The sequence below is a fragment of the Leuresthes tenuis genome, unplaced genomic scaffold (genome assembly GCF_036924035.1).
Source record: "Leuresthes tenuis unplaced genomic scaffold, fLeuTen1.0.hap1 SCAF_20, whole genome shotgun sequence".
Lineage (NCBI taxonomy): Eukaryota > Metazoa > Chordata > Actinopteri > Atheriniformes > Atherinopsidae > Leuresthes > Leuresthes tenuis.
The window spans coordinates 31,859,510-31,874,948 of record NW_027325374.1 but is presented as its reverse complement, the minus strand read 5'-3'; the positions used below and the strand labels follow the sequence as shown (position 1 = coordinate 31,874,948).

The 15,439-nt window shown below is 41.2% G+C and overlaps 1 protein-coding gene across 7 annotated transcripts in view; it reads right to left on the bottom strand.

Annotated features, from left to right (window-relative positions):
• LOC140278964 (rho GTPase-activating protein 23-like) overlaps positions 1–15,439 on the bottom strand; it is a 101,299-nt gene that overhangs the window by 3,416 nt on the left and 82,444 nt on the right. For 5 of the 7 annotated variants that reach the window (XM_072374104.1, XM_072374101.1, XM_072374105.1 and 2 more), the window contains 12 exons: positions 13,506–13,814; positions 13,362–13,423; positions 13,135–13,241; positions 12,859–12,968; positions 9,403–9,555; positions 9,207–9,285; positions 8,677–8,750; positions 8,486–8,575; positions 8,254–8,379; positions 5,242–5,286; positions 5,074–5,167; positions 46–77 (listed from right to left, as the gene is read on the bottom strand). In XM_072374104.1, the coding sequence (XP_072230205.1) occupies positions 46–77; positions 5,074–5,167; positions 5,242–5,286; positions 8,254–8,379; positions 8,486–8,575; positions 8,677–8,750; positions 9,207–9,285; positions 9,403–9,555; positions 12,859–12,968; positions 13,135–13,241; positions 13,362–13,423; positions 13,506–13,814 (1,281 nt within the window). Of the gene's footprint in view, positions 1–45; positions 78–414; positions 440–3,483; positions 4,186–5,073; positions 5,168–5,241; positions 5,287–8,253; positions 8,380–8,485; positions 8,576–8,676; positions 8,751–9,206; positions 9,286–9,402; positions 9,556–12,858; positions 12,969–13,134; positions 13,242–13,361; positions 13,424–13,505; positions 13,815–15,439 lie in introns of those variants that run through there. The other 2 variants (XM_072374107.1, XM_072374106.1) reach the window with 2 other exon arrangements.

Genomic DNA, 15,439 nt, shown 5'->3' with positions numbered 1-15,439 from the left:
CAGATGATAAGGAAGTAACGTACAAGTAGGATATTTTGTTCTTACCTTTGACTTAACTGAATTGCTGGTGGTGGAATCTAATAGAAAGGAATAAAGAAATGCATTAAGGCTGTATAATTATTGAGCAACTGATGACACTCAGATATGGAGTTGTACAAAGTGGTAATCACAGCATCTTTACAATAACTGAAACCTTTCAGAACAACTTTAGCCATTTGTAAATGATTTGATTTTTCAATGAGACAAACAAGTGCAGTCTGATTTGCTTTTAAGCAGCAAAATGCTTGTCTTTGGAATGATGGTGGTTGGATACTGGTGTAAAAAACATTACTGACAGAAAAAGTACAAATAGGTCATTTAAACCAGAGACATGAAGCACAAACACACAAGGAGGAAGACCTGGTCCTACCCTACCGAAGAGGTTGATTCATAGTCTCAGCTGGAGAAAAGAAGTGCAGAAAGACACAGTAGAGAGAAATTGAGAAAATGTGGGAAAAGTTATGAGTATCCACAGGCAGTACCAAAACAGGTGGAAAAAGAGTGCAGAAGTCTACTAAATGGTAGAAAGAACACAGTTTCACTCTGCAAGACCGGACCACGTGTGTAAGGTAGGTTAGACTGGGAAACAAACAAGCATTTGTTCCTCCAGAAAAGTTTCATGTTATTTTGTATGATAAGGTGTTCTGGTTAGGGCAAGGAGCTACAACAAGGATAAAAAAAAAAAAAAAAACATGTTTGTATGTGTATATGTATGTGTTCTTGTTTTTCAATGTAGCATAATTCACTTATGGGGTCCAACAAGTTTTTTGGGCACCACGTGGCATTTTGATTAATTTGGTTCTGGTTAGGTTTAGAATAAATATTAGCTTTAGGTATTTAAATGTGATGCTTAAGGGTTTGAGTAAGGAGAATGGGAATTCCTCATGTCAATAGCTAATAATCATAAAAATAGAAAAACAAGTTTCTGTGTGTAACGTGCATGTGGCCGGTGAACAATACACTTATATATATTTTAATTTCCCACTATCTTCTGACCCAGTGTTCAAATGTTTGTAAAAAGAATCTGCGAGCACAACTAGAGATTGGAGAGGTACAACAAAGATACTATGACACGGGAGACCCAGGATGACAGGTCAGGGGGAATGCATCTTCTTCCCCACCCCCTTATAGAGGCAACAACCTCACATATGCCATGAACTAACAGATCATATACTTGACAAAAAACAGTATCAAGAACAAGACAACAGAACTGAAATAGGCTTACCCGAATCCCCATTATTTATTTCACTCACTTTCTGAGTCACAGTTCTGCAGATATACAGTGGCTGTCCAGGTGTGCAGTCCTGGTGTGTCTTGCACTGTATGCACTGGAACCCCTGTCTCTTTGGGGTGGTTGTTTGAGAAGGGCTCCACACACACCAAACAGACATTCACCTCTCTTGGTTTTGTTTGTTGATGCCTTAGATTTTTCTATTCAGCTGAAGAATTTTCTCTGCTGAGTTGCTGCCTTTTCTTTTTCAATCCTCTCCATCACTGGGGTATCGTGAGGATGGAACGTCTTTTTCTTTTTTGGATAATTTTCTTGGGTCCAGTGTTTGGGAGCGGCCTCAGCTCCTCTGGAGTGACTCTGGTGCACCCAGAGCTTGATAGGATGATAGCATAACAATCCCATTCTCTCTGGCATAGTTGAGCCCATCAACTGACAGGTGTCAGCTGTGCTTGTCAATGAGTAAAAGGCATGGTGGTCTTTCTCTGCTGCACTATGTGTGTGCCACAAAATTCCACAAAATGCTCCTCATTTATCCATCGACTAGGGTTGGCACCTACTCCCACTCCTGTGGAAGCTAAGCTTTTAAAATGGTCCTGAAATTTGACCCGGGGGAAAATAAAGAAGGGAGGAATACTGTTCCCAGTGGCTGAGACAGCACAGGACAGGGTGGAGCAATGTGGAGTTCAGTGTTTTGCACAAGGACTCTTCCACACGTGGACACACAAAATTGTGTTGTTAACCTTCCAGTTAGACAGTAACCACTCTACCAAGTGAGTCATTGTTGCCACAGTTAATTTTTTTGTTACTTTTTCAAAGTGTACATCAGACAATTGCAGCAACTATATGCAGTGACTGGTTGGGGGTGAAAAAAGAGGCTGAGTGTGAACTCTGAAGTTGTTTTTTTCCTTTAAGAAAAGATGGTTCAAATGTATTTTTGCCCCTTTATAGGATACATATTCAGAATAGCTATAAACATTTGACTTTCCTGAATTTTGATTGATCTGAAAGTGCTGTCACATGAAATTACATAAATTTTACACTGATTAAGTTCAGATAGGTGGCTACAGGTTCTGTAGCACACAAGCATCATGGTTAATTATGGCAACCCTGACTGTTCAGCTGCTCAGCTTTTTACAATATGCTTTGGTAAACTCATGAAGCTACTGTTTGTTTACTTACTAGAACTGGACCATATGGTGTAACCATAGGTTAACAGAAGTTACAAAGGTCAATTTCACATATGCCATAAAATGTCTAATATGCCACCTGGAATTACGGAGGTGACATTGCAGCCAATCAGTTTTAGCAAGCCGTTGTAAACAGTAGGGCTGCCACGATTAGTCGACTAGTCACGATTATGTCGACTATTAAAATCGCTGCGACTAATTTAATAGTCTACGCGTCTTTTTTCTTTTTTTCAAACTTTGTTTTTCTCTCAAAACTGCTGCAGTACCTTCCACTGCTGCGTCTGGCTTTCTGTCCTTGACACACATGGGAAGTAGTGGTAACCGGGGTCAGCCGTGATGTCACAGGAAGTTAAACCAGATGGGCTCTGGTATCATGGCTACCCGGCAACGGAGCTCAAAGGTGTTAGAGCATTTTAAGAAAACTAAAGACAAATGTGTGCAATGCAATATCTAAAAGGCAGAACTTGCCTTCCACGGCAGCACAACGAAGACGCACGAGCACCTGAAAAGGAAGCATGTTGTTGTGGCTGACTGTGAAGAGGGACGTCATCTTGGAAAGCTAACTGGCTAGTTAGCTGCTAAAATTAGTGTAAACAGAGAGTTAACTTGCTGCTTACTCATATTATTAGCTGTAAACGTTAACATTAGCGATGACGATTTGATTAATTAGCCTTAGCACACATATTTCATGTGTTTTCTGTAACGTTATAACAGTGATGTGTTTGAATAGGAATGCTAATGTTTTCTAACACTACGTTTCAGTGCTAAAAAACTATGTTCATCTTCAATGGACGGCTTTATTTCAACGCTATCTACATGCACACCTCAGCAAGCAAATGTCCTGACTGAGTCCATACTGAACATGTTGGTGTTATATTTGACTCAGTGAGACCAAAACTTTTTGTGAATAATTCCTTAGTTTCAGGTGCCTCCCTCATTTGATTTAAATGCCAGAGACAAATGAAGGAAAGAAAAACAAAAACCTTAAGTATTTATTTTTGTGTGTTTGCTACACAGTTAAATAACTGTTTGTTTCAACAAGCTGCATGTTTCATGAAAGGGTTAATGAACTATGATATTAATTGTCTTTTTTTTTTAGTTAGCATATACCTTAAACACTCCAAGCCGAAAGATAATGGTTATATAAGAGCAGCTGCTTCCTGCTGTATGTTTTACATTCAATGTACGTATGATCCGATTAGTCGACTAATCGAAAAAATAATCGGTGATTAGTCGACTATTAAAATAATCGTTTGTGGCAGCCCTATTAAACAGTCATCTAAAGATTGTGTTATCGGTGAATCAAGTGGGAAACTTCCCTTGAGCAGCAGATTCTCAAGGAGAAATTTAAAGGCTCCTTTTGTTTGAGTATGTACTGCCCTGACATTGTGAATATTAATAAAAACATTTCTGATTAATTAAAGCTGCAGTGCGTAACTTTTACGTCTATAAATATCCGTTTCACTCAAGCCACTACAAGAGGAGATTATACAACGCTGATTAAGCCGTTCGGTTCCTCACTTTGCTGTATTTTTCAGTATTTGTTCTTTTGTATTTGGTGTTGACGGGCGACTTTCCCACACTCGTGCAGAGGAAATGACGCATTCTACTCGGTTTTACCTGACAGCGAGAAGGGAGGGGGGAGGAGAGCGCTGCCAGAAGAAGCAACCAAGAGGTTCAGAAGTGGATCGCACTGCAAACAAAAGGCCTTCCGGTTCGGCAGAACGTCTGTTGGCAAAGAGAGAGAGGGACAAAAGGAGAAGACTAAACAGAATTTGCATCGGCGTCACTTTTTCTCGATGGAGAGCCCTGAAGGAGGAGATTGGACTGTGGTGCAACACCGATGTTGCCGTGATACTGCTGGATAAGTAAGTGACTTACGAACGGGATGTGTTGCTGTTATATGTACTGGACCAAGTACTTTATTGTTTTCTTGGAAATGGTGCTATGAACGTAATGTATTGTTAGCAGCCTGGTGTTCGCCACATTGTGTAACGATAGCCTAGCGAGCAGTAACTTACAAGGTATGTGGCCCGTGTTGCTGAGGCACAAAAAAATCATACAAAAACCTCTTCTGAAGAGTCCATTTTTCCTTTTTTTCATCGACTGTTCATTTTCAAAAAAAGCATACAGTGGTGGATGGGTAGCGGTGGGGAGGTGGGGTTACACTGGGCCATACGTCATATTGAGGTGCCGGCCGCGTCATTGTAATAACGCAGAAATCCTTTAGGGGGCGACATAAGTTACGCACTATAGCTTTAAGCTAATAATTTATATTTTCTGGTTTTCATGGTCCTTCACTGAAATTGTAAATCTTTGTTTAAATTGATGGCTGAACAAAATCATTTGAATACTTCAACTTGAGATTTCTACTGAGTTGGTTGATTGGTTGATTGGTTGAGTTGGTGCCATTTCGACTTTGTTCACTTCAAAATGTTGGCGTACCATTCTATTTCCACGCATTTTCATAAACACAGCAAATGTTTGCCTTCCATGGCATCTTTTACAGGATATAGGTTTACATTGATTAGTTGGATCATCTCACGGTGAAACATTTATCTCTATGTGATATATTGTGCCATTACCCCAACCAGTTCCTTCTCCTCCTCTCCTCACCTGATGCCTCTCCTGGCATTCCAGGCCTTCCGATGCTGGACAGTAGATGGTCTATGTTGGGCAGGGGCTGCATATCCTGTCTATCCTCTGGGGTCTACATACACACAGATATAAAATAGGGGTTTTGAATCTTTAAACTAACAGAAGCACAGTTGTTGGCCAACATACCTTCTTGTCCTTATCAAGCTCTCCATCACTGAAGAACCAGTCATACTGTTGAAGTAGAGAAAGTGTAAATCAGTAGGGTAAAGACAGTACATACACTATATTGCCAAATATATTTATTCATCTGTTTTTTACACGCATATGAATTTAAGTGACATCCCATTCTTAATCCATAGGGTTTAATATGACGTTGGCCCACCCTTTGCAACTATAACAGCTTCAACTCTTCTGGGCAAGCTTTCCACAAGGTTTAGGAGTGTGTTTATGGGAAATTTTTGACCATTCTTTCAGAAGCGCATTTGTGAGGTCAGACACTGATGTTGGACGAAAAGGCCTGGCTGGCAGTCTCTGCTCTAATTCATCCCAAAGGTGTTCTATCGGGTTGAGGTCAGGACTCTGTGCAAGCCAGTCAAGTTCTTCAACCCCAAACTGACTCATTCATGTCTTTATGGACCTTGCTTTGTGCTCTGGTGCGCAGTCATGTTGGAACAGGAAGGGGCCATCCCCAAACTGTTTCCACAAAGTTAGGAGTATGAAATTGTCCAAAATCTCTTGGTATGCTGAAGGATTCAGAGTTCCTTTCACTGGAACTAAGAGTCCAAGCCTAGATCATGAAAAACAACCCCACACCATAATCCCCCCTCCACCAAACTCTACACTTGGTGCAATGCAGTCAGACAAGTACCGTTCTCCTGGCAACTGCCAAACCCAGACTCCTCCATCAGATTGCCAGATGGAGAAGCGTGATTTGTCACTCCAGAGAATGCATCTCCACTGCTCTAGAGTCCAGTGGCGGCGTGCTTTACACCACTGCATCCAACACTTTGCATTGCACTTGGTGATGTATGGCTTGGATGCAGCTCGTCCATGGAAACCCATTCCATGAAGCTCTCTACGCATTGTTCTTGAGCTAATCTGAGGGCCACATCAAGTTTCAAGGTCTGTAGCAATTGACTCTGCAGAAAGTTGGCGACCTCTGCGCACTATGTGCCTCAGCATCTGCTGACCCCGCTCTGTCATTTTACCACTCTGAGGCTGAGTTGCTGTCGTTCCCAATCGCGTCCACTTTGTCATAATACCACTAACAGCTGACTGTGGAATATTTAGTAGCCAGGAAATTTCACGACTGGACTTGTTGCACAGGTGGTATCCTATCATGGTACCACACTGGAATTCACTGAGCTCTTCAATTAATCAATCAATCATCTTTATTGTCATTGTAAAGTGTACAAGAAATTAAAGTGTCATCCAATCAGTGCATTCAGAAAGGAAAAGAAAAAAAATCATAAAAACTGATGAATAAATAACACACACAAGCATACATATGAGCATTATTGCAAAAATATCTTAAAAAATATCTTAAATATAGAGCATGTAAAAAACATTTAAATATCATGCATTGACTGTGTTAAGTGTAGCAACTGCAGTTGGATAAAAAAAAGTTTTTTAGTCTATTTGTCTTTGTTTTTATAATTCTGTTCCATCTCCCTGATGAGAGCAGTTCAAAGAGTGGGTGTTCAGTGTGAGAAATGTCCTTTATGATGTTTTTTGCCTTCTTGAGGCACCGGGAACTATGTAGCTCCTCCAGTGTGGGGAGAGGGCAGTCGACGACCTTCTGTGCAGTTTTAATGACAGGAAGGGGGACTATGATGGAGGACATCAGCCAGGGTGGGACAGTGGACTGGGACTGGGACCAGTTGAAAATCCTTGTGAAGACTCCAGCCACTTGGTCTGTGTAGTCCTTCAGCACACGTCTGGAAACGCCATCAGGTCCAGTAGCCTTCCTTGGGTTTATGGCCTACAGTGTGCACCTCACCTCACGCTCCTGTGAGGGTGAGGCTTCCATGGGCCACAGAGTAAAGTGTAGCTGAAGTGTGGCTGCATTTGGTTGCTCTGCCTCAAAGCGGGCAAAAAAGAGGTTCAGGTCATTTATCAGCGAGGTGTCCCCTTCAGTAGCCCCAAGGTTGGTCCTGTAGTTGGTGAGGTGCTGGACTCCCTGCCACACCTGCCTGCTGTTGTTGCTATCCAGGTGGTCTTCAATCCTCCTTTTGTAGTCTAACTTGGCCTCTCTAAAACCTCTCCTCAGGTTAGCTCGGGCTGTGCTGTACAGAGACCTGTCACCAGACCTGAAGGTGATGCTCCAATCCTTCAGCAGCAGCTGGACCTTCCGGTTCAACCAGGGCTTCTGGGTGGGGTAGACCCGGATGTGCTTGTCCACAGTGACAGTGTCTATGCAGTTCATAATCTAACACAGAACACTATCTGTGAACACCTCCAGGTCTGGATGTTAAAAGATGTCCCAGTTAGTCCTGTCGACAGTAACTTCTCCAGACCCCAGAGGTAGCTGCTGAGAGGCACCATCAGGCCAAGTATTTGCGATGGTAAGAGCACTTCTCCTGAGGGGGACATATGCAGGGATTAAGTGAAGGGACATGTGATCAGACTGGCCCAGGTGAAGTAGTGGCCTCGCTTTGTAGCCTAGCTTGATGCTGGAGTAGACCTTGTCCAGTGTATTGGCTTCTTCACACACTAGCACAGTAGCACACTTCACATGCTGATGGAATTTAGGGAGCACTGTCTTTAAATCTGTATGATTAAAGTCCCCTGTTAGAATCTGCACAGCGTCAGGACACATGTTCTGCTGATTGCTAATGCTGCCATGTAGATGTCCGAAAGCTGAGTTAGCATTAGCATTTGGTGGAATGTAGACAGCAGTTATCATGACCACAGTAAACTCCCTCAGGAGATAGATGGGCCTGCATTTAACAAATACATACTCCAGGTCTGGGGAGCAGTGGCTGTCAACAGTCACTGCGTTAATATACCAGTTGTTGCTGACATAAGCACTAAGCCTAGAGAGAGTGACCCATTCTTTCACAAATGTTTGTAGAAGCAGTCTGCATGCTGATTGGAACACCTGAACTTATTTATTACGAATACTTTTGGCAATATAGTGCACCTCTGGCAAGTTGAAATGCTGTAGTGTCTCAGGAAGAGACTGGTGGTAATTCTTACATGTAGTATAAGTGTTTCCACTATTTTGTAACGGTCAGGCATGTGAGTGACCATGTCGATCATGTTGTCCTCTGATGTCCTCACCAGGGTGGGACCAAACACCAAGGCGAGATTCCTTGGCTCCATCTAGAAATCATTTTTAAAACTCCATCACTGATTATAGTTTGGGTTTGTGCAGAAATAAATTTCAATCAAGTGAAGGGGCTGAAGTTAAAAGTAAAGGTAAGGCTACCTTGTTCTTCTTTGAGTGGTCTGCCACCCTCTTTAGGTGGCCCACCAGGAATTCGAGGGTATGATAATAGTGATCTGGGAGGTCATGGATCTGGAGGGAACCGAGAAATGGGTTTAAGCAAATCAGAGCTCGCTTTCAAAATGTAAATAAGAATTTAAACGGAAAAGAATTTTGACATATTTTGAACTCACAAGTTTTTTCATGGTCTTCAGTCTATCCTCTCCATCTTCTATCCGGTTGGCATCAATAAAGTCATTATATTTGTCTACGGACAAAGAAGGTGTGTGACTAACAAAATACAAAGAATGCCGTCTAATCAGTACCTTTGCATTCACAGTTACAGCTCAACTACATCAGGGCTACACTCCTTTTCCCCCAGTATATACGTACAGGAGGGGAATCAATTTATGTACCAGTGTCTGATGTTGTGACATTGTAGACTGTGTGAGTTATCATATAAGACATTCTGCTGCTTGTAACGCTAGTACAACCAAAATCACTGCACGTCTTTAATTTACTAAAACTGTGACTTTGTCAGATGATTCTGCAGTTATAAAATAAGGATTTTTAATAAGAACAGAGAAACAATTTTGTAAATGCTAGTTAATAAGCGGCTTCAAGTTGTAGTCCTAATGGGCTGCTTTTCAGTCACAATTTGGCAGAGAAAACAAAATAAAGATATGGTTCATGCTGCACTTCACAGTATATTGTCTGAACTTACCATCAGTGAACAGAGGTTCAGGGAGTTTTCGGAAGAATGACTTAAGCAGGCTGCTGATTACATTGACATCCTGCCATCTCTGTGGAGACGAACCACAGTAGATTTACAAAAGTAACATCTGTCAAAATAACGTCTGTGATTACAGTTACAGACATTTCAGAGCAGTGTTCACATGACCATCCAGTGCTTCCCAGACCTCCTCAGCAGTGTTGATGTCCATGCCCCTGTCGAGATGCTCCTGCAGATTGGACACCATGGCATTGTTCCCTGGTACTCGGTAGATACCGGTGTATTCCAGACCTGTCGTTTCCACAACACCACAACACATCTCCACTGTCAGTGGGACAAACTGCAGAGAGGAAAATGACAGCTCTCACTATTGAATTGCAGCAATAACAAAACACCTATTTTCTTTGCTCTAAACATCCTCACACTGTATCTACAGGTGCATCACCAGTACCTCTTAATCTTTGGGTTTTGAGATAGGACACTGTATAATACACTAGAATTCTGGGAATTATTCCAACTTAGTCATGCTTTGTGTTTCCCAGGTCATATTAGAATTAGGAAGAGGCTGAATACAAGTGCATACAAATCTAGTTTATTAAAAAAAAAGAGAGCCAAGATTGGATATAGCTCAGGAGGAAGCGCAGTCGCCCATCAATTGGAAGGTCAGTGGTTCAACTCTGGCTTCCCCGGGCTACATGTCGAAGCATCCTTGGGCAAGACACCGAACCCCACGTTGAATGAACGTATGGATGTGTGTATGAATGGTTAGAAAGCACGTAGTTATGTATAGACTTAAGACGTGCTGTATGAGTGTGTGTGAATGTGGCATGTAGTGTTGGAAGCACTTTGAGTGGTCAGTTAGACTAGAAAAGCGCTATACAAGTACAGTCCATTTTCCCTTGCCTGTAAAGTATTTTGATGATATATCTTGATGCAGTTATCTCAAGCTTGAGAGTAGATTAATCTGCTGTCTCGAGATAACAAAGGTAATTTTCATGTGAAAAGTACATTTTGTTTTCTCTAGAAATTAACATTTTGTTTTCTCAAGATCATGACATACAGTAGCCTGATACTGAGCCAGGCCAAAATCCTGGACAAAAAAAAAAAGTACTTTTTTCTCTTCTGGCTTTTCTGCTATCTTGAATTCTTTGAGTAATTCACTAATGAAGAACAGTATTCTTGTTAAATTCCTCATCAATCAGGTTCAAACTTTGTTATACAGCCGTTTACAGATTCAATTGAATTCAGTTATTTATATATATGTATGTATATATATAAAATATATATTATATATAATATATATAGCACCAAATCACAACAAATATCCTCTGAAGGCACCTAAAAAATATGAATATGAATGAATCGAATCACTGGCACAAAGCATATCATACCCCAGTACGATAGGTAGCGCTGTACCCATTTCAACTATCGCTAATAGAGCCACTTCCGGTTGACGTCTTCACAACCAACAACAAAACTAAGGCATTCGAGAAAGATGCCGAACAAAGAGCAAGATGAAACTACGTCCCTCTACATTTAATTTGTGATGAGCTGGTTATGGCACAAACGCGATGCACAACGACGCATTCTCCATCGCGTTGTTTATTTCTTTCCGACGGCGGCAACAACAACAGTAATATCGTCTCCTTCAATTTCCGGGTGACGATCGCGGGAAAAAAATCTTGAGCATGCGCAGAAAGCTTGATCCGATCCACTGCAGTCTACATGCAAATTCAGTGTACATTTGGATCGAGTTATCTTGGGGTCTTAATTCGATTCGCGAATAACCCGATTCAATCCGTTTTTTTTGTCAGATTAAGGTGTCTACATGAACTGAATAACTCAGTCTTATTGTAATTTAGCCATTAATCCGATCCGATGGTGCTCATGTAACCCCACTGACTGATAACCTAAATAATCCAATTCAATAAATTCCAAATTAGTCCAATTCATACAAAGCTCATTTTAAAAAGTTGCTGAGCTAAGAAAACCAGCATATTGTATCAAAACTTCTCTTTAATCCAATCCCGTCCTAAGGGCACAAGGGCACTTTGGAAGGAAATAGCTCCCTTTTAACAGGAAGAAACCTCCATCAGAACCAGAACCAGGAAGGGCGGCCATTTGCCTCGACCAGCTGGGATTTGAGAGGACAGGAAAGAGGGGACAGTTAACACCATAACATCAGGCCAAGGATACCTGCTGAGAAAGAGAAACACAAGTTAATGACAACAATAATGTCATATGTACATGGAGAGTAAAGACAGCAGCGTGAGGAGAGATGCATCATGGGAGGTCTCCCAGTACTCTTGGCCTATAGCAGCATAATTATGGGATGTTTCAGGGCAACCTGAGCCATCCCTAACTATGAGCTTTATCAAAAAGGAAAGTTTTAAGCCTAATCTTAAAGAGAGGGTGTCTGCTTACTGAATCTAAACTGGCAGCTGGTTCCACAGAGAGGGGCCTGATAACTGAAGGCTCTGCCTCCCATTCTACTTTTAGAAACTCTGGGAACCACAAGTAAACCTGCAGTTTGGGAGCAAAGTGCTCTGTTGTAAAAATATTTAACAATGAGATTTTAAAGATATGATGGAGCTCGGTCATTAAGAGCTTTAAATGTGAGGAGAAGAATCTTAAATTCTATTCTGAATCTAACAGGGAGCCAATGAAGAGAAGCTGAAACTGGAGAAACATGATCTCTCCTGTTAGTTCTCATCAGAACTCTGGCAGCAGCATTTTGAGACAGGATGTTCCTGATTTTAACAATATTACAAAGGTGAAAGAAGGCAGTCGTAGAAACTAAAGTCAAAGGACAGATCCTGGTTAAAAAAATTTAAAAAAAACTCCAAGGATTATCACTTTAGTACTATAAGTCAAGGAAATACCATCTATGGTCGCCAACAATCGCAATCGACTGATAAATCTTTGAAACGTTCCCTGTAGATCCCGAAAATAATAGAGAAATAATTACACAAATACATTATGGCTGATGTAATGCTAATGTTCAGTTTTGCAAGCGCCTCTCTTTTCTCTCTATCTTATCCGATCCAGTCGTTCTATTCTTTTCAGCATAACAGGCGGCATTAAATTGACCAATAAGATCAAAGAGGGATACTGGCACATTAACTGCCGCAAAATGACAATATACTGCATTAGCAGCAGGTGAGGTTGTCAGCTGGCATGGCGGAGGCTCCGAGAAAGAAGTTGAAAACCTATAATTTCCCTGAGGAATGTCTGTGACTGTGAAACCTTTTTCAAACAACAAAACAATCCAGGTTGTCTCAAGATAATGATATAATTAATCCATTATCAAGCTTGGTTCCACCTATCCATTCATTTTCTACACCCAAACAACCATCCACACTCACTCTCAGGGACAATTTAGAGTCATCAAACCTAACATCATGCATGTTAGGTTTGAAGGAAAGGAGGAAGCCGGAGTACCCGGAAAGAACACATGGGGAACATACATGGGGAGAACATGCAAGCGCCACACAGAAAGGTTGCATGAAATGATTCTCTTTGTAGATAATATTGAATGCAAACCTTGCTAAAAACCATTGCTGCAACTATTAAGTCAGTCATTTTATTCAGTCTCCAGTCAGAAAATTGATAGTGTGAATCGTGTTTTCCATCTCTTGCTTACTTTGTGGTTAACAGCAGGCTGACAGTCCTCCAGTCGCACTCCAAAAGCTTTGGGACTGCCTGTCTTCTTGGCCTTCTTCATAATGTTAATGCCCCATTGTGCCTTGTCATCTGAGGGCACAGATTTAAAGATTTAAAACTATGACGAATAACAGAATAAAAGGGTTGGTTAACTTTTAAGTTAATGTGATTTTTTTAATAAAAACAACAATACTGCGTGTACTCTGCTCTATTAATCATAAAATATGACAAGCAGAAGAGTCATACTTAGACCCACCAGATCTGGAGGCTCGTTTCACTGAGATATTGTCAGTTTTAGCAAGGAGGAAGGGAGGCATCATACGATGGGCTCTGGGAGAGGAGTCTGGTTTGTTACCTGTGAGGCTGCACAAAGGATAGAAACTAAGAGAGACCAACTTAAAATAAGCTGTGCTTTTCTAAGTTTTAAAAGGCCCCTGATAACACACACAACAGGCTTTATGTTTACTGCAGTCCAACATCTACCTGTGTTTTCTGTAGTCATTCAGCTTCTTGTTGATAAGAGCTTGTCTCGAGAAACCAATCTCCTTGAAGAAATGGAAAGAACAAATGAATTTGGAATGCGTTTGAGTCTTTTGTATAACCATTGCAATAATAACTAGATCTAACCTCGTTTTCTGTTTTGCTGTTTTCCCTGATGATCCTGATCCAGGCCAACATGTCATCCCTGTCCTCGGCCTGTAGCAGATACTCGCAGAAGTCCTGTGTAGTCAGTCTCAGGGTGTGCTTTCGCTTGGTTTCACTGTAGGCAATGTCAATCAGGCAGCCCCTGATACTGACTGGTGAATATTCATCCTGACTGTACCCTGCACCCGCACCATGAAGCACAGCCTCTCGTTTGTCTCTGTAGAGGAAGAGCGAGTGGGAACGGAGCACAGTAAAGGCACGCTTCCAAGGCCTCATACTGCCACCCACTTTCTACAATGAAAGAGACAGACAGAGAACATCAATTACAGCATCATTGTTCTGAATTATCTATGTGACCAATCAACTTGAATAGAATTAAACCCTCAAATGGGTCACTAGTCTAAGGGCCTCTAAGTTTACCAAGCTTTATTCAATAGTTAAGCACAGTAGGTAGAACTAGAGCGAAGTAACAATTTGCTTCTGGTGCAGAAGTGAACTCAGACTTTGAAAAAATATTTTGGCAAAAACAGTTCAGGTGGTAGAGAGGGATGAGCATTAATGGCAGGCAGAACCCTCCATTCCACCTCTGCTCTCATTTTTGTCAGTGTGAATGGCTCAATAAGAGAGAAAAAAGTGCATTCCACATAAAAAGAAGGTGACTGAGCTGTCAATGGGTGTATGAAGGTACTGTTTATTACATTTAGATAGATAATTTTCCACTTGGAAATGAGAAACAGGCACAGTGAGAATATACAAACTCCACACAGAAACCATACCTAACCTAAACCATGATCACATCCAGATTTAAACCAGTAGCCTTTTTGCTGCAAGTGGATAGTGCTTAACCACTTACTGAAACCTGGCTACTAGTTAGGGGGGCATTGAACAATTTTTAAGTGGTTAAGTTCTGAACAGCATAACTTACGTCTCCATCATAGAGAGCCTTCTGGGAATTCTAGTCCCAAATCGGTTTTCAGAAAATTATTAGCCCAAACATCCAGAGCTCTTTGTGCAATACAGAAGCAGCAGCTAAGTCAATTCCAACAGCTATGTCTCACAGAATTAAGTGGTTCTGTGCGTTGCTAGCATGCAGCCAGTGCCAAATTGTTACATATATATGTGCACACTTTCATACATAAAAAACTTGCAGAGAACGGGATGAAATCACTTCCTCTTTTAACCCATGTGGTTCAGCTGTACATCTGAAATGTTCCAATAATGTCTGGGCAGAGGCTATAGGGTGAAGTTATTTGCTATAATCCAAATTAATAGGACAACAAATCTGATGCTTCACAGTTTAATTAATAAATCTGACTTTTCTAGATCTTTCAACCACACCAGCAGTGCCAGGAATTTGATTGTGGGTGGGCCTTCAGAAAACTGGATGGGACAGTTAAAATAAGCCAAAAAAAACAACAGCCAGACACTAACCTTAACGTTAGTCTACCTTTTGCTGCCATAATTTTCAGTTTATTTATTTAGTATTTTATTTTGCATTATGCATATTTTTTGTGTCATTGGTGTTGTGATGTGAACATTATTAAGTTACGCTTATGTCATGCACCCACTACGGGGTCAGTGTTGCATATGTTGCATGTATTTTGAAAGGACTCTCCCGCCGCGGCATTAGTTAAATGCTTGACCTCTGACCAACAGAGGTCAGAGGTCTTTGAGTCTTTGAGCCTTTGAACTTTTGCTCTTTGAACTGAAGTTACCACAATTGGGATATTTATTTTGGACATTTCTAGGTAGGAACTAATATGCTAGATTTTGTTCTGCTGGTGTTCCCAAAAGAAGATGCACCCTCTGGTGAAGCATGAGGGTTATAGCAAGTGGGAGCAGAAAAGGCCAACTTAAGAGTTTGAGTGTTTAAAAGTATTTATAAGGACCTCTAAGCAAAGGTCAGTCAGCGAGGT